At 36.1% G+C, this 26,111-nt stretch overlaps 1 protein-coding gene across 1 annotated transcript in view; it reads left to right on the top strand.

Moving 5' to 3' along the window:
• The window catches only part of zgc:171844 (uncharacterized protein LOC100151763 homolog), a 31,865-nt gene extending 6,727 nt beyond the window's left edge, over positions 1-25,138 (top strand). Inside the window, exons 2-6 of the mRNA XM_051887949.1 lie at positions 6,647-6,770; positions 7,849-7,922; positions 9,864-9,978; positions 12,778-12,848; positions 13,898-25,138. Of these exons, the coding sequence (XP_051743909.1) occupies positions 6,647-6,770; positions 7,849-7,922; positions 9,864-9,978; positions 12,778-12,848; positions 13,898-14,016 (503 nt within the window). The 3' untranslated portion in view covers positions 14,017-25,138. The remainder of the gene's footprint in view (positions 1-6,646; positions 6,771-7,848; positions 7,923-9,863; positions 9,979-12,777; positions 12,849-13,897) is intronic.
• The last annotated feature ends 973 nt before the right edge of the window (positions 25,139-26,111 follow it).

Genomic DNA, 26,111 nt, shown 5'->3' with positions numbered 1-26,111 from the left:
ATTGCCTCTGTTTCTCATCCCTGTTGTTTTCCCATGGTGGATGAGGATGTGGTTTGTTTAAATGTCTTTTCTCACTGACTGTCAGGCAATTAAAAGCCAATATCTGCTCAGCGCTGAGGTGAGTCATATCTTATAGTGTTTCCGAGGGCAGAGAGAGAATAAGCAGTGAAGTGGAGAGATGGGGGGATAAAAGATGTACCTTATATCGGAGCAGTGTGTTCGCTCTTTACAGCCTTAGGAAGGTGTCAGTGTCAGCCACGGGTAAAACACTGATAGCACCTTCTGTCAGCCATGAACTCACCTGGCTTTTCTTTTAAACACTCGATATCATGTTTAACCCCTTAAAGATGCTGATTGCTGACATAAATTATACACTTTATCTTTAAATGGGTAAATCTGTGGGATTTCTAGTTTTCCTGTGGATTTTTTTTTTTTTTTTTCAGACTCAGATTCACTACATATTTGTTTTATTCATATTTTTATTCAGCAAGGACACATTAAATTGATCAAAAGTGACAGTAAAAACATTTATAATGATACAAAAGATTTCTATTTCAAATAAATGCCATTCTTTTCAACTTTCTATTCATCAAATAATTACTGTTTTTACTGTATATTTGATCAAATAAATGCAGCCTTGGTGAGCAAAAGAGACTTCTTTCAAAAACATTTAAAAAAATCTTACAGACCCCTAATGTTTGAAAGGTAGTGTATACATGTATACAAACCCATTTATTCTGTGTGAACAATATTATAAAGACATCGTGCTGGCTTTTATGTTATTTAAACCAAAACAAATTAAAATATTATCTGGAAATTATTTGCTATAAAGTTAATATTTTTTTCTAGAATATTGTTAATTAGAATATAGGTTAGCCTTTAAGCTACAACAACCAAACTCGGCTCAGACCTTCAGACTGGTGCTATATAGTGTGCTATATCTTTATGAACAGATCGGACTTAGGGTTTTCCTAAAACTTTCGATCAAACCTCTGAAAAATCCCATAGACTTACATTGATGGAATGCTTAAATAAGCCAAGATTGTTCAAACTCCAACTGTAAAAATTCAAATTTAAAGGGTTAGTTCACCCAAAAATGAAAATAATGTCATTAATTACTCACCTTCATGTCGTTCCACACCCGTAAGACCTTTGTTCATCTTCAGAACACAAATTAAAATATTTATATTTGGCCTCCATAGCCAGAAGTGACATTTCCTCTCTCAAGATCCATTAATGTACTAAAAACATATTTAAATCAGTTCATGTGCACCAAAAATATTCTCGTCGCTTTATAATATTAATATTGAACCGCTGTACTCACATGAACTGATTTAAATATGTTTTACGGGTGTGGAACAGCATGAGGGTGAGTAATTAATGATAGAATTTTCATTTTTGGGTGAACTAACACTTTAAACACCTAGAAGCTCTTTAGACTAAGGCCCCATTTACACTAGTGCGTTTTTGTTTTAAAACAGCGTTTTTAAACGAAAACGATCCTCGTCTACACTGGCATTTCCACAGTGTTTCAGAAACGATCTCCGTCTACACTACGCGGCCGAAAAGGCATGTCACATGACAGCTCATGCACACTGGGCATGCGCGTACAAGTGTAAACAGTTGCTTCTTGCGCATGTAGGCAGCTGCAGTATAGAAGGTATGCATTAACATCACTTTCCCGCCGGAACACGCTCCCTCAGCTGGACTGAGTGGCAAAAGAACCTGCTGCATGCCTGGATTTAATAGGGGAAACTGCGAAAACGCGAGTAAAACAAACGATTACACAAGTTGGGCTCGAAAGCGTTCCTTATAACATGTCAAAGAAACTTAATCCATGGATATTGACATGCAGCCAGGAATTGTTTCTTGACATTTATATGTGCCTGATTTCGACACCGGGGAAATACATAAAGCAAATCTGCCTGTGAACGCTTTATATAAATACAATATAGGTAGGTCTAAAGTGGAGTGATCACTTATTTCAATGTTATATATTTCGTCATATCGTCCAGCCCTAAAACTTGTATAGTTTTTGTCAGTGTTTATTTAAAAACACCCAATTATGCAAAATATAAGATGGTAAATATTTAATTGATGAGTTGTCAACACAATATATAACAATACAACATATAGGGTATGATTTTACCCCAAAATCCATCATTTCGACACAAAATGATAACTGCAAATCCATGTTTCTCTGCCTGGAGTCCAGTGTTTTCTGTGAATTGCAGCGATCCATTTGCTTCTTTTTTCTGTAGCTTTTGGCAGTCTGTAAAAATATACCTCAGATTTTGTGTCAAAGCTATTTGTACAGTCAGTCGCAAAGGTTTTTCCCATTTTGGATGCGTTTTGTGTTTTTCGCGGCATTCACGCTGAAAACCAATGCTGCCACTCAGTCTTTTTGCCACTCATGGGCGTAACCGCAGTCATAACGGTCGACGGTGACTTCACGTGCATACCCTCTATTAAAAATGCAGAGTTTAACTGCACAATGGCTGCTAAAAATGACAACAAAGCCAGCAAAGATTGCAGTTCAGACTCAATGTTATTGTTTACATGGTCGTCAAGGATTCGATGCCACGCCATCGTTTTCAAAAGTCTCTGTTTTGGTCCATTTATACTGAAACGCAACCCTGCCTTATTCAAACTAAAACGAGCTCTGCAGCATTTTCAAAAGTCTCTGTTTTTGAGGTTCGAAAACGGCGGCATAGTGTAAACGACAGGCGTAACCGTAGCAAAACGTATGTGTTTTAAAATGAAAACGCACTAGTGTTAGACTCATTTAAGCTGCCATTCAAATATTTATTTCTATCTATCTCTCTGTCTCTCTCTCTCTTCAAACTGAAAAGCTTCAAACTTCCAGTTTTTAAAACTACTCCAACCATTCTGGTCAGGCTTTTTCAGGCCAACATCAAAGTTTGTCTTAACAAACTTTTTTATCTAGTTTGTTACTGTTAGAATACATTTCGTATTTTTTATGGACACCCTAGCACCCCTTGTGGCCCCCCAAGACCCTAGTTTGAATATCCCTGATCTAAATCACCTTTGGCTCTCGTTGAGTCAGTTAAATCATGATAACCTGATAAGTATAGAGTATTTTAACAGCAGACTCCCTTAATTAAGATGCAATATGTTACCCAAATGAAATTACTCGGATGCCTACACATGCTTTTTTAAGCTTACATGTGCAAGAAATCATAATAACAGTAATGTTCCTTTAACTCATTTTGTTCTATTGTATTTTAGGAAACGACAGTAATGAAAAATATTGAACAATACCGACAACATATGCAGTATATAATATATTCTAGTAAATATGTTTGAAAACGTGCTTACTATATATGTAGTTCATATTCATTTTAGTTTTGTTTGCATGCATAGGTGTAAAATAAAGGAAAAGGTTGTGGTGTGTTGTTGGCATGGTGTGTGTTTGCTTTGTCGATCTGCACCAGGGATCACGGTGGCCTTAACCAGAAATCTACTGGGTTTGGGGGTCAATCCCATTGTTTTGAAATCCAATAACTGTGTAAAACTGAAGGCCTGGGTTGTTGCCATAGAGACAGAACTTAGTTTATGAGGCATTGCAGTTGTTGAATGCATCATAGGATAAGCCAAATGAGTCATCGGAGGATACGGACCGCCTTGTTTTTTAGGGTGCAAAAAACTGATTGCCGTTTCTGCTGTTCTTCTCAAGGCTACAAGTCTTTGTCAATGCAGACATCAAATTGAGAAGTGGAAATGTAAAAAAAATAAATGAGCAATGCCTGTGCACATAGAATACAAATTAAATATTGAGGGAGGTAACCTTGTTCTTTCATCAACTGAGACAAACTGATTAAAGCAGTTTCTAAATTTACAGTTTTTAATGTATAATATGAAATTCGAGGTCAGAATTTACTCAGCACTTCTGCTCAATTTGTTTTTTAGTGTCTGATTCATCTGATGCCTGTACTTTATAATCACAATTAAGTCACAAATAATACAGACATACTATATAGAGAGAGCACTGATCCTCTGATTAAATGCTACATGTGATAAAACGAAGATGTTAATCTGTCATAGGCTGAGTGACCAGAACATTCTCACCCTCCCTCGGATTCATGCAGAGTTCAGTAATAATAACACGAGCCCAATTAGCACAGTGACGAGCATCACACACAACACATGCTGCACGACATCTCACAACTCACTGCTTTCAGCCTGGTTTGAAATGTGGCTGGTCAACACCAGGGTGCTTGTTAGTTGATTCCAGATAAGAGAAGCCCTGCTTTTGAAGAAATGTGTGATGTTTTTATTTTTCATCTTCAAGGGCAAGACAACAAATTGGAAAAACACTATAACAATATACAGCATCTAATGCAAAGTTTGACCTTCAGTTTCTTTGGAATACCATCATGCATTTCCTAAAATGCTTTTTAAATATAATATAATCATTTTCATATTATATTATATTATATATTTTTTTATTTATTTGTTTTTACATGCACTTTTTATTTCACAAAATGACAAACTTCATCGTTAAATTTCTTGTTGTTGCAAATAAAAAATTCACATACATTTTTAATGGTAGTAAGTTCATGATTTCAGTTTAATTATGTATTAATTCAAACCTTACCTATTTCTCCCATTTGGGGGATTTTTAGGGAATAAAGATATATTATATGAAGACATATTAAGACTAGGGTTGCAAAATTCCGGGAATTTTTAAAGTTGGAAACTTTCCGTGGGAATTAACAGGAACGTGTGAATTTAAATTTGCAAAATTGCAGGTTAGCCTATAACAAGGAACTTAAATGTAGTTGAAAAAAAAGACATCTTGCAGCATAATCTTGGTAAAAACAAACAGATTTATTGCAAATTCAGTTGAATTTGTACCCTGCGCATTCCTCAATCGCATGCACACTACTTGTGGGATGTTTTCAAATGGAATATGTTTATTTTATTCAACATTCATGCTTTTTTGTTCAATGAAAGAATCGATTAAAGTTCTACTCACAAATAAATCAAAGTCAAAAATGTCATTTTTAAAAAATTTGTATCAGTTGCATGTCTGTTTATGACCAAGCAAAATGTTTATATTTATGTTTGTATATGAAACAGTTTTTATAAATTACCCAAATTGCCAATTAATTCCCTTTAATTCCCATAAATTCTCGTTAAGTTTCCAACTTGGAATATTTCCAAAATTCCCATCTTAACTTCCCATGGAACGTTTCTGGAAACTTTCTGCCCCTTTGCAATCCTATTTAAGACCCCCTGTGGTTTTTAGTTTTTAATATTGTTTATACATCTATGTGGTGTTTTTAACATGCTTTAAGACAAACCATGTGCAAATTCATCAGTCAACACCATTGCTGATTATTTTCTATTTAAAACTGCAGTGAACCAAAGACAGTCTCAAAAAATGCACTTTGAAACCGGCCCCCTCTCCTACCTTCATAAACATGTAACCAATCCCGTCAATGAGTGGAGCTGGGCTTTTCCTGTCATTATTTCTAAGGATGCTGATTTGTAGAAGGCAGCTGTCTGACTCTGAGATGGTGAACGAGAACATAGCAACACATTCTTAGCTGTTTGATAACATCAAGCAAAAACCTAATCATATCAATTACCATTATGTGTCCGACGATGATACATAAAGCGCATTACCATGCTAATGCGTCGACTTGTAGATGAGTTTAATTCACCCATCCGCTTCTTCTTCTGAATCAGTTTCTGTTTCAAACATATATGGCTGGATTAAACCAGTGTTTCCACCTGCCATTGTGCAGCATTTACTGCAGTAAAGTTGACCGAGTGGATCGGGTATTCTGAGCTGGTGTGATTGAGTAGAAGCGGAGACTAATTTGCATATTTATGGGTCCACATATACTAAATGAAGCAAGGTGTAGAACTACGTTCAAGCTATTTTAAGACATGAAGAAATTTTCATGTTTAAATATGTCATTTTGATGATCAAAGATGAGTTTTAAGGGAGTAGTGTTGTCAAAAGTACCGACTTCGGTACCACGTCGGTACTGAAATTTAAAAAATGTGACGCTTTGAACGCTGTTGAGCAGGTTGGTAAACATATCTGATTGGCCATTGTGTTCATGGCTCATCAGAAATGTCTGTGATTGGCTTCAATGATCAACGCTTCAAAAAAATGTTGTAAAAATGCATCAATGACGCTTCATTGAGCGCTTACACAGATACACACAGGAGCGTTTGAAAGCAGGACCAGTCCACTGATAGACTCCCGCTTTCAAATTCAAACACTTCTGTGTGCTTTCAAACGCTCCCATGCGTTGATCATTGAAGCCAATCACAGACATATCTGTTGAGTGTGTGAACACAATAGCCAATAAAAGGTGTTTACGAATCCACTCAACAGCGCTCAAAGTGTCACATTTTTAAAATTTTAGTACCGATTGGTAACAAAGTCAGTACTTTTGACAACTCTATAAGGGAGACAATTATTGACTGCAAGGGGACTTTAAAAGCTTTTGTTTTACAACAAAAAATGGGATTTAAATGAGAAAGATTTATCTAGTGGATAGTAACAGCGATTATTGGCATTTTTCTGAAGTTGCTTCTTCAGATGAGTGTAATGCACTGTGCTTGACATGAGACATGCTCATAATTCATGTGTTGTTCATCACAGCTGAAGAGGATGTGGTGTCCATGGCTGACTCCACCATCACTGTGGAGGACATAGAGGGGGAGCTGTTCAAAATCGAGAGGATAAAGGATGCGCTGGTCCGGAAAGAGTCGGAGCTCAGATATATGTGAGTGAAGTTTCTTGAATGAGGTTGATTGTGCACTTTGTAGATTGTGAGGTGACTCCTTGACATAGGAGGTCAAATGCACTGCATTGTGTGATATTATGTATCCTTCATGGTTTTGCATTGTATTATTGCATTTATCTCTTCTGTTGAATACATTAGACATCAACAGAAAAGATAAGTAAATGTTCCATAATTCAGTGCAACACAGCGAAGGCTACATAATAATGAGGTATTTTCTTAGATACAGAACTAAAAGGATATTTATGAAACAGTAAAACAATATTCCTGCCATTGAAAGGTATTTCCATTATCATTATTATCAGATGGAGACCATGGAGCAGGAAGTACATTATGGCACATTTACCCACAATGCACATTAATTGTACAAAACTAACTATACAGTGGAAGTGGAACAGCTGTGGTTACCATTCACATTCATTATATGGAAAAGAAAAGAAAATTCTGCAAAATGTTCGTTTTTAGAGTGAGCTACGACTGTCATTACACAATATGTGTGTTTTGTTCAATAACAATTTGAACAAAAATAAATGTAGCAAGCATCTGTGCACAGAGGTACAGGCATAAATGAGATAAAAGCAGGGGAAATTGTTGAGGACCTTTATTGATAAAGGGATTCGCTGCACTTATTTACAACAATAGCGTCTGATGGGAGTCTGTCACAAGCCCTGCAAGTGAGATTTGTCTGTTATGGCAGTAATATGTGTCTGCTGGAGTTAGACATCAACGGCAAATGTATGTCTGTGTTGTTATTTGTGTGCGTATGTATGATTGCAATGTGAATAGCAAAACATATTATCTGTTATTTCATTGCTGAACAGAGACTACTTTAGCATCAACCAGTGAAATTTGTTTTGATAAAATATGGTATTCACGCTTACCTTGACTTCTGACTTGACGTGTTTTGCGACATGCAATACTGTGGATATAAGAACATGAAGGACAGGCTGAGGAGGTTTTAAGGGCTTTTTTACATTTGTTTTCTACAGAAAGACATTTTGACTGGTGGTTTAAAGTAAAATCTCAAAAGTTTTTCTTCATTTTGTTCCTCAATTCTCAGGATGGATGACATCCAGTTGTGTAAGGAGATCACAAGGCTCAAAAAAGAACTCCAGAAATTGGTTTCCATTCCAGGTATGTTCTCAAAAAGGCGCTGTACCAATATTTTAATCATTAATATATTACTGGAAGATGATATAGATCCCATTCTCATCTGTTTTTATTTCCTATCATACAGAGCAGAGACAATGAGCAGCTCCCTGATGCTTTAAACGGCTTTAAACCCAACATCATGTCTGTTAGATACTCAATATTGTTTTTGTTTTTCCTCAAGTACATCCAAAGCAAAGCCCTCTGTGATCCATGAGCATCAAATCATCATATCAGAATGATTTCTGAAGGATCATGTGACACTGAAGACTGGAGTAATGATGCTGAAAATAAAGCTTTGCCATTACAGGAATTAATTACATGTTAAAATATATGAACATAGAAAACAGTTATTTTAAATTGTAATATTTCACACTATTAATGTTTTACCAACTTCAAACTTTTGAACAGTTAGTGTATAATTAACATCTACAAGCTGACAAACCAAAAAATGAATTGGCTCCCCTAGTATTACACGACTGCTTTTTAATTTCTGCATGTTCTTCTGGTTCTCTTTAATAGCATCATTTATAGTTCCTTCTTTCACGTCAGCTTCTTTTCAGCACATCATGGTTGTGACATACTTCACTATAACTCTCCTCCTGTTTCCAAGGAGATGCACGAATGAAGCGTACACCACGGATTGTTTACTGCGGAAACCTCATTTCACAAATGCATACAAAGCTTTCGCTCACAGAAGAGGTTATTTATCCAAACTGGCAGATAATAATGTCTTATACTGTACCATCCCAGTGGGAAACGAATCACATTCCAGGACTAGGGATGTCCATTTATTCTGAGACCTTCATGTTCTTTCTGGCTCATCTGTGGAGTCAGGATTTTGATATATTGTGGTATTTGATCATATCTGTCATCATTTACTCGTGTTGATACAAACCAGAATGATTTTCTTTCTTCAGTGTAACAACAAAAACTCATATTTTGCAATATAGCAATAGCAGATATTGATATTGAAAATCTCCACAAAAGACAAAAAAGCACAAAAAAATCGTTTTTCTCTGATATTTGTGGTCATTTTTTGAAAGAAGACTCTCACCAAGGCTGCATTTATTTAATCAAAAATACAGTAAAAACTGCAATATTGTGAAATATTATTGCAATTAAAAATAGTTTATTTTTTATTTTACTATGTTTTAAAATATAATTTATTCCTGTTATTAAAGCAGTCTCCAGTGTCACATGATCCTTCAGAAATCAATCTAATATGATGATTTGCTGCTAATGTTGAAAACAGTTGTGCTGCGTAATATTTTTTAGAAACCGTGATACATTTTTATTCAATATTCTTTGACAAATAGAAAGTTTGATATAGAAATCTTTTGTAACATTATAAATGTCTTTACTGTCACTATTGATCAATTTAAAGAGTTAGTTCACCCAAAAATGAAATTTGTCATTTATTACTCACCCTCATGTTGTTCCACACCCGTAAGACCTTCGTTCATCTTCAGAACACAAATTAAGATATTTTTGATGAAATCTAAGAGGTATATGACCCGTCCATAGACACCAATTTAACTTTCAAGGTCCAGAAAGGTACTAAAGACATTGTTAAAACATTTGCAGTGGTTCAACCCTAATGTTCTGAAGTGACGAGAATGCTTTTTGTGCACCAAAAAAAACAAAATAACGACTTTATTCAACAATTTCTTCTCTTATGTGTCATTCTCTAACGCTGTTTACGTTCAGCGTTCCCAGGTTCTACGTCCAGCTGACCCAAAACTTTTGAATGGTTGCATATATATTTAAATATGTATGTTCTAATACGTGTCATACCAGGTTTGAGGTCAGGACATTCTATGAAATATCTTCTTTTGTGTTGCATGGAAGAAAGAGCATCATACAGCGATGGAATGATGATTTTGATGTTGGATTGACTGTTCCACATGTGTCTCCTATTGGCAGACAAAGACAAGTCAAATGAGGACAGACAGCGTGAGGAGGAACTGCTTCAACAGATCCAGAAGCTGGTGGAGACGCGGGACTTTCTAGTGGATGACATGGAGTTTGAGAGGCTCAGGTCAGTTTTTAAGAGCTGCCGGCCTTCAGGGACAGGAACATGGGCCGCAACCCTTTAAATTGCCGGCTAGCATGCGTGACTATCAGCCTCAAGAATGTGTTTTGTGCCTCTTGTGTCTGTTCTCTCATCTGTGAAGACACTGCAATCCAATTACACTCCACTTGAAGCCAATAATCCACCCTTACCTCACCACGGCCATCACACACACCTCACATCACGCTCACAGACAGTCCCAGTGGCTCTGAGAAACGAGAGAGATTGATTTGCAGGCAAGAAAGAAATGGAAAGAGAGATTTTTTTTTTTTTTTTTTTTTTTTCAGTGGGTTGGGCTGATTGCCATCTGCCAAGACCTCACGAATATATACGTGTGTGTATGAGTAATCGTGAGTGACGCACGCATCAGAACTCAACACAAATGAAGTCCTCACAGTTTATTCATGGGATAAATGAGCCGCTGTCACCCACATGACAAGCAGCTATTACACGGATGGATGGTGGCAGAGAGAGATAGACAGCGAAAAACAGTCAAACACTCTTAGTTTGTGCACTAAACTGATGTGCTTAGAGAATAATTGATTGTTTGGAGTTTGAGTGTGAATGTTTGGTGAATGTTCAGTGTCTCACTTCACAGTTGTTTGTGTGTGGGACTGGTTTTACATTGCAGGGGCTGAAAAAATAGTAAATCTTGCTGATTTTGGGGAGCAAACTACAACTGAACAAGAAAAATGGCTTAATAAACATACTAAATATTATCTTAATGAAATTATAAAATGCAGAAAGTTTATTGTTATGGTTAGGTTTAAAATTAGGGATAGGGATATGTGTGTGATCTAGATGTGTTTAAGTGTGTTAAGTGACTAGTAGTATGTTTCGCTGTACTTGTATTGGCACATCCATTTTACTGTAGTAGTTGTGTCGATACAATAACTGCATGTCATGTATGATCATTTGCAATGATTTTGTATCTATAGCTTCAAGAATACACCAATCAGGCATAACATTATGACCACTGACAGGTGAAGTGAATAACACTGATGGGCGGCCAAGGCTCATTGATGCACGTGGGGAGCGAAGCCTGGCCCGTGTGGTCCGATCCAACAGATGAGCTACTGTAGCTCAAATTGCTCAAGAAGTTAATGCTGGTTCTGATAGAAAGGTGTCAGAATACACAGTTGCATCGCAGTTTGTTGCGTATGGGGCTGCATAGCCACAGACCAGTCAGGGTGCCCATGCTGACCCCTGTCCACTGCCGAAAGCACCAACAGTGGGCACGTGAGCATCAGAGCTGGACCACAGAGCAATGGAAGAAGGTGGCCTGGTCTGATGAATCACGTTTTCTTTTACATCACGTGGATGGCCAGGTGCGTGTGCTTCACTTACCTGGGGAACACATGGCACCAGGATGCACTATGGGAAGAAGGCAAGCCGGCGGAGACAGTGTGATACTTTGGGCAATGTTCTGCTGGGAAACCTTGGGTCCTGCCATCCATGTGGATGTTACTTTGACACGTACCACCTACCTAAGCATTGCTGCAGACCATGTACACCCTTTCATGGAAACGGTATTCCCTGGAGGCTTTCAGCAGGATAATACGCCCTGCCACAAAGCAAAAATGGTTCAGGAATGGTTTAAGGAGCACAACAACGAGTTTGAGGTGTTGACTTGGCCTCCAAATTCCCCAGATCTCAATCCAATCAATCATCTGTGGGATGTGCTGAACAACAAGTCCGATCCATGAAGGCTTCACCTCGTAACTTACAGGACTTAAAGGATCTGCTGCTAACATCTTGGTGCCAGATACCACAGCACACCTTCAGGGGTCTAGAGGAGTCCATGCCTCGACGGGTCAGGGCTGTTTTGGCAGCAAAAGGGGGACCAACACAATATTAGGAAGGTGGTCATAATGTTATGCCTGATCGGTGTTATTTTGTTATTTTAAATCTTAGCAATATAATAAAATAAGAAGAGATTCAGTGATAAGATTCTGTTTTATTCAAAAATGCTATATTATAATGGTGTTTTTATAATATTGTAATGGCACAGAGTTGACACCTACCTTTTTCCTAAATGCGGAAGTCTTGCCCGACTCATAGCGGAACTATTCTTTACATTTCTGGTGTTTCTAGTCAAATTAGCGTATTTTCCGCTCTGATAATGTAACGTTAAATGTTAAAAGAGCAAATGGCTCCATAGTACCATCACTTTACAATGTCACAATGACCGTCTTTTGTCAGTGTCTCACCCGTCAAAGTTTAATGAGTGCGTAGATGACATGAAGCTGCTGGAAGTTAGCTACACTGAAAACAGATGGGTGTTCATATCCCACATACAGCTCCTGATCGGTTTGGTGGGTTTTGTCCTCAAAATGATAAGAGCGCATATATAGCCTACCTTTTATGGGGATTACTTTAACTGAGTATTTAAATGCTCATTTTTTTATTTGAAAAAATGAATTAATAATTTAGCACCAATAATAATTGAGCAGCAAATCATCATATCAGAATGATTTCTGAAGGATCATGTGACACTGAATGATGCTGAAAATTCAGCTTTGATCACAGGAATAAATTACTTTTTAAAATATATTAAAACAGAAAACTGCTCTTATAGTAATATTTCACAATATTACTGTTTTTTTATTAAATAAATATAGCCTTGGTGAGCTTTAGAATTTTTTTTCCAAAAACATTTGTTGTACAACTTTATTGTATTAACTTTTATGTACACATGACATTGAATCCAGATTTATGGAGGTGTTTGTGCATTTACCTCCCTAATACCTGCTATTCTTCACTCAGAGAGCGAGAAGAAGACAAAGAGATGGCTGACTTCCTACAGACCAAATTTCCCAACAGGTGCCGCATGAAAAGTATGTATAAGTGTGTGTGTGTCTGTGTGTGTGTGTTACTGTGGCGCTGTAAGCGCAAGACCAAGCTCTTAAACCTCTGCACGAATTAATATAATACATAACACATTCTTTGAGCATCTCCATAATTGTTTTACTCAGTGCCTGTTCAAGTTTAATGAAAATGGAAACTAGAGAACTTAATAAGGAATCTGCTTATGTTGTGGTGTTTTCAGAAGTGTGAATGTTAATCCTGTTTTCAGGGTGTTAATAAACCGCCTTCATTTGTTTTGTTTTTTTTAGTTCATAACTAATCAGCTAATTCAAAACTGGAATAAATAGTGCAACAGTACATGAATGTCAATAGAAGTGAGAATGTTTAACTGTAAATTAGGAAGAACACAAACAAATGCTAATCAGTGTTGTGGTGAGAATTTGAAACGTCTCACAAAAATCTTCCATAATATTTAGTGCTGCAGCTGCTTTATAAACTGAGCTTTCCACCCAAATAAACTTAGCACAAGTTATTTGTTGTTGTTGATCAACCGAAGCACAAGCTGTTAAAGCTCCGCCATCTTCTGGAAAGCTGGTCAGGAGCAGCAGCTCATTTGCATTTAAAAACAGACAAAAACACACACAAAAACAGTGTTATTTTGCTCACACCCACATAGGAGCAAATTTGACAAGCTATAATAATAAAGCCGCAGATTTGAAAAATCTAGCAAAATAGAGCAAACAATACTTACAGGACTGTGTTTTAAAATGTAAATGACTTAATATTACCCTTTTGTTTGTTGAACTTGACTCAACTAAACTCAACTCCGTTCCTCAATGAAATTCAGTTGTATTTGTGTAGTGCTTTTCACAATACACAGATGATTGGAACACAGCTAATCATTTCTTGAATTAACATCAGAAAACTCTTGAAATGGATTTAAGCACAATACGGTATATTTTACAAATGTTCTGGTATGAATACACCTCAGCCCTTGTGCTCGTCAGTATTCAGAGATGTTGAGAATGATTCAGAGAAGGTCACTGCATTTCTCTCGCTCTCTCTCTCTGTCGTTCAGATCACACCAAGGATAAGAGAATGACGTCCAGAGCCCAGCAGACCTCATCTCCTTACATGACCAAGACGGGTGTCACCCTGCTGAAGGAGTGCTGTGGCTTCACCTGCTCCGTCATGTAGATACGTCAATGTAAAACAGGAGAGAGTGTAGCACAGAATGACAAGTAAACAAGCCCTCAGACCCGTGATTCAGCACAATATTTTCAAGCACTCTGTTTCACATTTCATAACAGACGGCAGTATATGGGCACCCGACTGATGTGCATATTATGCAGCATTATTGCATTAACCACCTAATGGAGGAGATTTGAGGTGTGTGTGATTAGATGATATGGTGTGTTCATTTTCACAATTAACACTGAGCTGTCAGGCTCAAGACTAAAGTCAGGCTCAAGTGCTGGATTCCCATTAACAGTTGTTAAATTGTAACTCTTTCTCTTGCTAGCACATTATTTTCTCCCTTACTTCTTGCAAAAGAGCAAATTATCTGTTGTGGAGTTGCTTCACCTGCCAGACACAATGTATGTCACCAAAAACACTGACATTGTCCTTGGGATTTTAAGGAATAGTTCACCTAAAAATTCTGTCAGTGTTTGTTGATAAGGAGGGTGATACACAGATCTTGGACAAGGTATAAATCACCAGTTAAGCTAGAAAAATTCTTTGACCTAAAAGTTCTGCATTGAGAATTTTTGATTTATGAATGCAGTGCACAGCAGGGTTATAATAGTTGACTAAAATGAAAACAAAAACCATAAACAAAAAATTTTCATTACTTGAAATAAAATAAAATAAAACTGAAATAAACTATAAAAAACCTAAACTTAAGTTATTTAATATTATGTATTTAAACCAAGGTGACATTTCTCATTTTCATTTAGTTTATCTTGATGTACTAAAATAATTAAAACAATTAATTAATTAAAATAATCAAATAAAAAAAATCATAAAAACTAGACCTATACTAGACTAGACCAAACACATACAATTAAATGACTAATACTTTAAGTAAGATTAAAATGAAAATGGAAAATATAAAAACTAATTCAAAATATTAACTATTTATGAGATTTTCCATCAATTGACCCTTCGCAAAGACCCGCCCCCCTTAGTTACTGTTGCTTTGTCCGACAAGCCATGGCGCTGTCACCCCACACAGAGTGAAAAATACATCGCAGAGCAAAGAGGACACTGTCAACACGTCGACAGACAAGACAGAGCAGGTTACTTATGATATTAAACAAAGTCCCAGCTTTTAAATTGTGTAATTTTTTTTAAGAAATTCGAACAATAAAAAACGTTTTGTGGCTCTTTAATGTGTCGTGACAGATTGTTGTAGCGCCTCAGATCAAGCGGTTCGTGAACCGATCATCTCTTCCTACTAGTTAATTTATTGCATCAAATAAACATGAATGAACATCAGAAGGAATGTTGTTTCAACCGCGGAAAGACGTCAGTACACACCATTTTTCAAGTTCAAGTCCACCGAGGTTAATCTTCTAACTCCTGACTGCTTTGTTGGACAAAATGGCGGATTCGGCGTTATGATTGGTTAGATCGCCTGTCAATCAAACTCCTGGCGAAGGGTCAATTATGACAGTAGTAGCATTCGAAATCGAAAACTCTCTTTAGTAGGTACTGTTTTAAAAAAGTAATTGCTTCTGACCACTAAAAAAGTTTGTTTAGTGTGAATGTAATCTGGACGTACTACATTCGCCATGTTGCCCTTATCACGTGACCTACCAGCATCTGTTGTTTCATTCACAAATCCTCTACCGTGGCCTCATGGAATAGTAAAGTGTCCATGGAACGCACATTTCAAAATCTCACCAGAAGTAGTAGGTCATCCGGGGACTTTTTGCCTACTCTTTTAATTAATTGTAATTTGTGTCGTGTGCAAATAACAACATGAAAAATCAAACGGGACTTCATACCTTGTGAATGAAATAGCGATCGCGAGATGAATCCAATCCGTGGCACGTGGGTAAAATAGCCATGAGTGTCCATTAAAAAACAAAAAAACAGTACTTTTTGTCCACAAAAGCGTTAAATCCATGAAATATTGATATATTATCCATTGTTTGCATCACATTTCTTCTGAATGATCTGCTCTCCATCATCGTTCTTCAAAAAATTATGCAATCTGAGCAGCATTTATGTTGTAAAACTGTAGGATCGTATACATTAGACTCTCACAAGATGAGTCCGCATCCAAAGTATAATTTTTCAAAATGCAGCAGTTTTATTTATAATATCCAAGCAGTGCTGTTGGAGTTTTATATCCTCCCACCATTGTCATTGTAGTAAATCTCACGAACAAAACTTTTAGCCAATGCCAAGGTGATCCAACAACGTGTGTTCTGTTTATCTTCCGCATGTGTGCACATCTACACAGACACACATTTGTCTCGAGTCTCGACCATTAATGCAGCAAGCCGCCCATATTATTTTATAAGTGTATAAAATAATCCAGAAAAAAGCACAAACACGGCAGAGAATTATCTGAGGTAGAGTGACGGCTCACAGACAGCAGCGCAATTCACCTGTCATGCCCTTAATTATGCAGAACTTTAAGACTTAATATCATTTAAACGGATGAGTTATAAAAAAATTCACCCCCCTCAGAGTTGTCATGAAGGGCAAAATTAGCCGTATAGACCAAAACCACAATTTGATCCAGGCTGTAAACATGTTTTATTCTGCTGTAAAGTTGGCCATTTTAACATGGGACTTAATGAGATTCTGCTCTCTTTTGGAGCCTGTCTCTAGTGGCCAGTCGATGAATTGCAGTTCAAGTTACTTCTGTATTGGCTTCAAGAGAAACTGGGGGAGGTTGCCGCTTGATGAGTAATGTGAATTCAGACATACTTCTTTTGGCACATACTGTTTTTTGCTTACTATATAGTAATCCCAACTGGCAATCCCAGTTTTCACTGTTATACGGTAGGCACTGTTACTCATCTTCTGAAATAGTGCAGCAAGTGACTGGAGGCACAGTAATAAATCTTCACAAATGTTTCATAAATTTAGCTGTATTGAGGAATATTAGCAAGTTTTCAAATCATGCCATATAACTGAACAACAGAAGATCTGCGTACTAATTAGGTGAATGTGCACCATTGCTTCTGACTTCTATCACATTTTACATCTGCATTTTTAACTACAATGTTGATGAAAACTGTATTTTTGTGGTGCCCAGCTTGACATAATATAATGCAGTTTAAAAGTAAAACAGATATATTTATATCTGACCCAGTTGTAGTTTGCTTTCAAATGTATGAACCCTTTATCTTCACCAACTGTAATGTGCTTAAGTAACCCATTAATAGCATTTTATTTATATGTACAATCATGTACACTTCTGTTCTAATGTTTGGGGTCTGTAAGATTTTTTCAGGAATTAAAACTTTTATTCATCAAGATACATTAAATTGATCAAAAGTAACAGTATAGGCTTTTATAATATTACAAAAAAAGATTTCTATTTCAAAAATAAATGCTGTTATTTGAACGTTATGTTCATCAAAGAATCCTGGGAAAAAATGTATAGCCTTTCCACAAAAATATTAAGCAGCACAACTGATTTTAACTATTTTTGATTATAATCATAAATGTTTTTTGAACATCAAATCATCATATCAGAATGATTTCTGAAGGATCATGTGAATGACAAGTAAACAAGCCCTCAGACCCGTGATTCAGCACAATATTTTCAAGCACTCTGTTTCACATTTCATAACAGACGGCAGTATATGGGCACCCGACTGATGTGCATATTATGCAGCATTATTGCATTAACCACCTAATGGAGGAGATTTGAGGTGTGTGTGATTAGATGATATGGTGTGTTCATTTTCACAATTAACACTGAGCTGTCAGGCTCAAGACTAAAGTCAGGCTCAAGTGCTGGATTCCCATTAACAGTTGTTAAATTGTAACTCTTTCTCTTGCTAGCACATTATTTTCTCCCTTACTTCTTGCAAAAGAGCAAATTATCTGTTGTGGAGTTGCTTCACCTGCCAGACACAATGTATGTCACCAAAAACACTGACATTGTCCTTGGGATTTTAAGGAATAGTTCACCTAAAAATTCTGTCAGTGTTTGTTGATAAGGAGGGTGATACACAGATCTTGGACAAGGTATAAATCACCAGTTAAGCTAGAAAAATTCTTTGACCTAAAAGTTCTGCATTGAGAATTTTTGATTTATGAATGCAGTGCACAGCAGGGTTATAATAGTTGACTAAAATGAAAACAAAAACCATAAACAAAAAATTTTCATTACTTGAAATAAAATAAAATAAAACTGAAATAAACTATAAAAAACCTAAACTTAAGTTATTTAATATTATGTATTTAAACCAAGGTGACATTTCTCATTTTCATTTAGTTTATCTTGATGTACTAAAATAATTAAAACAATTAATTAATTAAAATAATCAAATAAAAAAAATCATAAAAACTAGACCTATACTAGACTAGACCAAACACATACAATTAAATGACTAATACTTTAAGTAAGATTAAAATGAAAATGGAAAATATAAAAACTAATTCAAAATATTAACTATTTATGAGATTTTCCATCAATTGACCCTTCGCAACGACCCGCCCCCCTTAGTTACTGTTGCTTTGTCCGACAAGCCATGGCGCTGTCACCCCACACAGAGTGAAAAATACATCGCAGAGCAAAGAGGACACTGTCAACACGTCGACAGACAAGACAGAGCAGGTTACTTATGATATTAAACAAAGTCCCAGCTTTTAAATTGTGTAATTTTTTTTAAGAAATTCGAACAATAAAAAACGTTTTGTGGCTCTTTAATGTGTCGTGACAGATTGTTGTAGCGCCTCAGATCAAGCGGTTCGTGAACCGATCATCTCTTCCTACTAGTTAATTTATTGCATCAAATAAACATGAATGAACATCAGAAGGAATGTTGTTTCAACCGCGGAAAGACGTCAGTACACACCATTTTTCAAAGTTCAAGTCCACCGAGGTTAATCTTCTAACTCCTGACTGCTTTGTTGGACAAAATGGCGGATTCGGCGTTATGATTGGTTAGATCGCCTGTCAATCAAACTCCTGGCGAAGGGTCAATTATGACAGTAGTAGCATTCGAAATCGAAAACTCTCTTTAGTAGGTACTGTTTTAAAAAAGTAATTGCTTCTGACCACTAAAAAAGTTTGTTTAGTGTGAATGTAATCTGGACGTACTACATTCGCCATGTTGCCCTTATCACGTGACCTACCAGCATCTGTTGTTTCATTCACAAATCCTCTACCGTGGCCTCATGGAATAGTAAAGTGTCCATGGAACGCACATTTCAAAATCTCACCAGAAGTAGTAGGTCATCCGGGGACTTTTTGCCTACTCTTTTAATTAATTGTAATTTGTGTCGTGTGCAAATAACAACATGAAAAATCAAACGGGACTTCATACCTTGTGAATGAAATAGCGATCGCGAGATGAATCCAATCCGTGGCACGTGGGTAAAATAGCCATGAATGTCCATTAAAAAACAAAAAAACAGTACTTTTTGTCCACAAAAGCGTTAAATCCATGAAATATTGATATATTATCCATTGTTTGCATCACATTTCTTCTGAATGATCTGCTCTCCATCATCGTTCTTCAAAAAATTATGCAATCTGAGCAGCATTTATGTTGTAAAACTGTAGGATCGTATACATTAGACTCTCACAAGATGAGTCCGCATCCAAAGTATAATTTTTCAAAATGCAGCAGTTTTATTTATAATATCCAAGCAGTGCTGTTGGAGTTTTATATCCTCCCACCATTGTCATTGTAGTAAATCTCACGAACAAAACTTTTAGCCAATGCCAAGGTGATCCAACAACGTGTGTTCTGTTTATCTTCCGCATGTGTGCACATCTACACAGACACACATTTGTCTCGAGTCTCGACCATTAATGCAGCAAGCCGCCCATATTATTTTATAAGTGTATAAAATAATCCAGAAAAAAGCACAAACACGGCAGAGAATTATCTGAGGTAGAGTGACGGCTCACAGACAGCAGCGCAATTCACCTGTCATGCCCTTAATTATGCAGAACTTTAAGACTTAATATCATTTAAACGGATGAGTTATAAAAAAATTCACCCCCCTCAGAGTTGTCATGAAGGGCAAAATTAGCCGTATAGACCAAAACCACAATTTGATCCAGGCTGTAAACATGTTTTATTCTGCTGTAAAGTTGGCCATTTTAACATGGGACTTAATGAGATTCTGCTCTCTTTTGGAGCCTGTCTCTAGTGGCCAGTCGATGAATTGCAGTTCAAGTTACTTCTGTATTGGCTTCAAGAGAAACTGGGGGAGGTTGCCGCTTGATGAGTAATGTGAATTCAGACATACTTCTTTTGGCACATACTGTTTTTTGCTTACTATATAGTAATCCCAACTGGCAATCCCAGTTTTCACTGTTATACGGTAGGCACTGTTACTCATCTTCTGAAATAGTGCAGCAAGTGACTGGAGGCACAGTAATAAATCTTCACAAATGTTTCATAAATTTAGCTGTATTGAGGAATATTAGCAAGTTTTCAAATCATGCCATATAACTGAACAACAGAAGATCTGCGTACTAATTAGGTGAATGTGCACCATTGCTTCTGACTTCTATCACATTTTACATCTGCATTTTTAACTACAATGTTGATGAAAACTGTATTTTTGTGGTGCCCAGCTTGACATAATATAATGCAGTTTAAAAGTAAAACAGATATATTTATATCTGACCCAGTTGTAGTTTGCTTTCAAATGTATGAACCCTTTATCTTCACCAACTGTAATGTGCTTAAGTAACCCATTAATAGCATTTTATTTATATGTACAATCATGTACACTTCTGTTCTAATGTTTGGGGTCTGTAAGATTTTTTCAGGAATTAAAACTTTTATTCATCAAGATACATTAAATTGATCAAAAGTAACAGTATAGGCTTTTATAATATTACAAAAAAAGATTTCTATTTCAAAAATAAATGCTGTTATTTGAACGTTATGTTCATCAAAGAATCCTGGGAAAAAATGTATAGCCTTTCCACAAAAATATTAAGCAGCACAACTGATTTTAACTATTTTTGATTATAATCATAAATGTTTTTTGAACATCAAATCATCATATCAGAATGATTTCTGAAGGATCATGTGAATGACAAGTAAACAAGCCCTCAGACCCGTGATTCAGCACAATATTTTCAAGCACTCTGTTTCACATTTCATAACAGACGGCAGTATATGGGCACCCGACTGATGTGCATATTATGCAGCATTATTGCATTAACCACCTAATGGAGGAGATTTGAGGTGTGTGTGATTAGATGATATGGTGTGTTCATTTTCACAATTAACACTGAGCTGTCAGGCTCAAGACTAAAGTCAGGCTCAAGTGCTGGATTCCCATTAACAGTTGTTAAATTGTAACTCTTTCTCTTGCTAGCACATTATTTTCTCCCTTACTTCTTGCAAAAGAGCAAATTATCTGTTGTGGAGTTGCTTCACCTGCCAGACACAATGTATGTCACCAAAAACACTGACATTGTCCTTGGGATTTTAAGGAATAGTTCACCTAAAAATTCTGTCAGTGTTTGTTGATAAGGAGGGTGATACACAGATCTTGGACAAGGTATAAATCACCAGTTAAGCTAGAAAAATTCTTTGACCTAAAAGTTCTGCATTGAGAATTTTTGATTTATGAATGCAGTGCACAGCAGGGTTATAATAGTTGACTAAAATGAAAACAAAAACCATAAACAAAAAATTTTCATTACTTGAAATAAAATAAAATAAAACTGAAATAAACTATAAAAAACCTAAACTTAAGTTATTTAATATTATGTATTTAAACCAAGGTGACATTTCTCATTTTCATTTAGTTTATCTTGATGTACTAAAATAATTAAAACAATTAATTAATTAAAATAATCAAATAAAAAAAATCATAAAAACTAGACCTATACTAGACTAGACCAAACACATACAATTAAATGACTAATACTTTAAGTAAGATTAAAATGAAAATGGAAAATATAAAAACTAATTCAAAATATTAACTATTTATGAGATTTTCCATCAATTGACCCTTCGCAACGACCCGCCCCCCTTAGTTACTGTTGCTTTGTCCGACAAGCCATGGCGCTGTCACCCCACACAGAGTGAAAAATACATCGCAGAGCAAAGAGGACACTGTCAACACGTCGACAGACAAGACAGAGCAGGTTACTTATGATATTAAACAAAGTCCCAGCTTTTAAATTGTGTAATTTTTTTTAAGAAATTCGAACAATAAAAAACGTTTTGTGGCTCTTTAATGTGTCGTGACAGATTGTTGTAGCGCCTCAGATCAAGCGGTTCGTGAACCGATCATCTCTTCCTACTAGTTAATTTATTGCATCAAATAAACATGAATGAACATCAGAAGGAATGTTGTTTCAACCGCGGAAAGACGTCAGTACACACCATTTTTCAAAGTTCAAGTCCACCGAGGTTAATCTTCTAACTCCTGACTGCTTTGTTGGACAAAATGGCGGATTCGGCGTTATGATTGGTTAGATCGCCTGTCAATCAAACTCCTGGCGAAGGGTCAATTATGACAGTAGTAGCATTCGAAATCGAAAACTCTCTTTAGTAGGTACTGTTTTAAAAAAGTAATTGCTTCTGACCACTAAAAAAGTTTGTTTAGTGTGAATGTAATCTGGACGTACTACATTCGCCATGTTGCCCTTATCACGTGACCTACCAGCATCTGTTGTTTCATTCACAAATCCTCTACCGTGGCCTCATGGAATAGTAAAGTGTCCATGGAACGCACATTTCAAAATCTCACCAGAAGTAGTAGGTCATCCGGGGACTTTTTGCCTACTCTTTTAATTAATTGTAATTTGTGTCGTGTGCAAATAACAACATGAAAAATCAAACGGGACTTCATACCTTGTGAATGAAATAGCGATCGCGAGATGAATCCAATCCGTGGCACGTGGGTAAAATAGCCATGAGTGTCCATTAAAAAACAAAAAAACAGTACTTTTTGTCCACAAAAGCGTTAAATCCATGAAATATTGATATATTATCCATTGTTTGCATCACATTTCTTCTGAATGATCTGCTCTCCATCATCGTTCTTCAAAAAATTATGCAATCTGAGCAGCATTTATGTTGTAAAACTGTAGGATCGTATACATTAGACTCTCACAAGATGAGTCCGCATCCAAAGTATAATTTTTCAAAATGCAGCAGTTTTATTTATAATATCCAAGCAGTGCTGTTGGAGTTTTATATCCTCCCACCATTGTCATTGTAGTAAATCTCACGAACAAAACTTTTAGCCAATGCCAAGGTGATCCAACAACGTGTGTTCTGTTTATCTTCCGCATGTGTGCACATCTACACAGACACACATTTGTCTCGAGTCTCGACCATTAATGCAGCAAGCCGCCCATATTATTTTATAAGTGTATAAAATAATCCAGAAAAAAGCACAAACACGGCAGAGAATTATCTGAGGTAGAGTGACGGCTCACAGACAGCAGCGCAATTCACCTGTCATGCCCTTAATTATGCAGAACTTTAAGACTTAATATCATTTAAACGGATGAGTTATAAAAAAATTCACCCCCCTCAGAGTTGTCATGAAGGGCAAAATTAGCCGTATAGACCAAAACCACAATTTGATCCAGGCTGTAAACATGTTTTATTCTGCTGTAAAGTTGGCCATTTTAACATGGGACTTAATGAGATTCTGCTCTCTTTTGGAGCCTGTCTCTAGTGGCCAGTCGATGAATTGCAGTTCAAGTTACTTCTGTATTGGCTTCAAGAGAAACTGGGGGAGGTTGCCGCTTGATGAGTAATGTGAATTCAGACATACTTCTTTTGGCACATACTGTTTTTTGCTTACTATATAGTAATCCCAACTGGCAATCCCAGTTTTCACTGTTATACGGTAGGCACTGTTACTCATCTTCTGAAATAGTGCAGCAAGTGACTGGAGGCACAGTAATAAATCTTCACAAATGTTTCATAAATTTAGCTGTATTGAGGAATATTAGCAAGTTTTCAAATCATGCCATATAACTGAACAACAGAAGATCTGCGTACTAATTAGGTGAATGTGCACCATTGCTTCTGACTTCTATCACATTTTACATCTGCATTTTTAACTACAATGTTGATGAAAACTGTATTTTTGTGGTGCCCAGCTTGACATAATATAATGCAGTTTAAAAGTAAAACAGATATATTTATATCTGACCCAGTTGTAGTTTGCTTTCAAATGTATGAACCCTTTATCTTCACCAACTGTAATGTGCTTAAGTAACCCATTAATAGCATTTTATTTATATGTACAATCATGTACACTTCTGTTCTAATGTTTGGGGTCTGTAAGATTTTTTCAGGAATTAAAACTTTTATTCATCAAGATACATTAAATTGATCAAAAGTAACAGTATAGGCTTTTATAATATTACAAAAAAAGATTTCTATTTCAAAAATAAATGCTGTTATTTGAACGTTATGTTCATCAAAGAATCCTGGGAAAAAATGTATAGCCTTTCCACAAAAATATTAAGCAGCACAACTGATTTTAACTATTTTTGATTATAATCATAAATGTTTTTTGAACATCAAATCATCATATCAGAATGATTTCTGAAGGATCATGTGACACTTAAGACTGGAGTAATGATGCTGAAAATACAAATTTGATCAGGGGAAATAAATTACATTTTAAAATATATTACAAAATGGTTATTTTAAATTGTAATAATATTTCACAATACTGCTGCTTTCACTGTATTTTTGCATAAATGTATGAAGATGAACAACTTTTTAAAAAACAAATTTGTCAGACCCCAAACTTTTAAACAGTAGAGTATTTGTGATGCATCATAGTGTTTATGCAAAAAAAAAAAAAAAAATTAAAGTATTTTATCTTTACAAAAGAAATCAAATTGTGAAACTGAGAAATGTCTATTAATATGCAACAAAAAAAGTATTGAAATATAGTGCTCATGGACACTTGACATGTTATGCTGCTTGGTTGTGCAGGATTGTATGTGTGCTGATGCTTCTATTGTTATTTTCATGCCTCTAAATGATATTTTTCCACTGATAAATATAAAGGAATTCTGATGAATGAACCAATGCTTTGTTGCCTTTTAGATTATACAGACTCATAAAATCATCTTTTATTGCTATATAAATAAAATCATGAAAACCAAGGTCGCAAACTTAATATAAAGAAAATGAATAAAAAATAAAACATCTTGTATAATAGTCTGACCTTTCAAGTTTGAATATGAACATTCATTGACCATTTGTTGAAAGAAGTTTTTGGTCCTAAAATACACTTCTTGTGATTTTATGCTGATTTCACATTAGTGAAGTCTCCCTCGCCCAAGAAAAGTCCCAACAAATCTTATCTTGTGCACCAGCTTTATTAAGCCAAGGTCAGTGAGTGTGTGGCTTTATTGACAGGTTCCTTATTACAGTAGGCAGGAAGGAACTGAGAAATTACAGGCAATAAATAAATGGCTGCTGATGTCAAATTTGCTGGTATTTTAAAATAACCAGACTCTCGCTCTGGACAGTATAATTAGGATTCTGTTTAGATGGCCGATTCTTCTTCATCAAGCTCTGACAGAGGATCCAGCGTCTGTGACATTTGTGTTGATTGGCTGAAGACTGTCCACAGCTGTAGGGAAATACAGCTCATTTCCCATGTCACTGCTGGTGGTGTGTGTGTGTGTGTGTGTGTGTGTGTGTGTCAGCAGTGATGTGTTTGGATGATGCTGATTGCCCTTAAAATGTATGAAAATGATGATACCCATAATAAATCTCTTGATTTGCCTTGACAGTAATGTCAAATGAAGTTGATTATTGGCATTCGGCTGAAAAATGTAAAAGGTAAATCATCATTTAAATGCATTATCCACTCTATAAAATGCTCTCTTCTCTCTCTTTATTCTTACAACAGCATTTTCTTTTGCTTTGTGTGAGGACTGGGAAGCTTGTGGGCTGCTGACAAGACAAAGTTGTGTCAGTGTGTTTTATGTCCATTATCTGAACAGGTTATTGACTGAGGATTCATAAAGGATTTTCTTTTCTTTGACTTTTATTTTCTTTAGAGCTTCTAAAACTGTCTGTTTGAAGATACACTACTATTCAAAAGTTTGGGGTCCGAACAATTATTTA

Source organism: Ctenopharyngodon idella, chromosome 3 (genome assembly GCF_019924925.1).
Source record: "Ctenopharyngodon idella isolate HZGC_01 chromosome 3, HZGC01, whole genome shotgun sequence".
NCBI classification, from domain to species: Eukaryota; Metazoa; Chordata; class Actinopteri; order Cypriniformes; family Xenocyprididae; genus Ctenopharyngodon; species Ctenopharyngodon idella.
The sequence above is the reverse complement of the archived record's forward strand: the minus strand, read 5'-3'. Positions and strand labels throughout refer to the sequence as shown.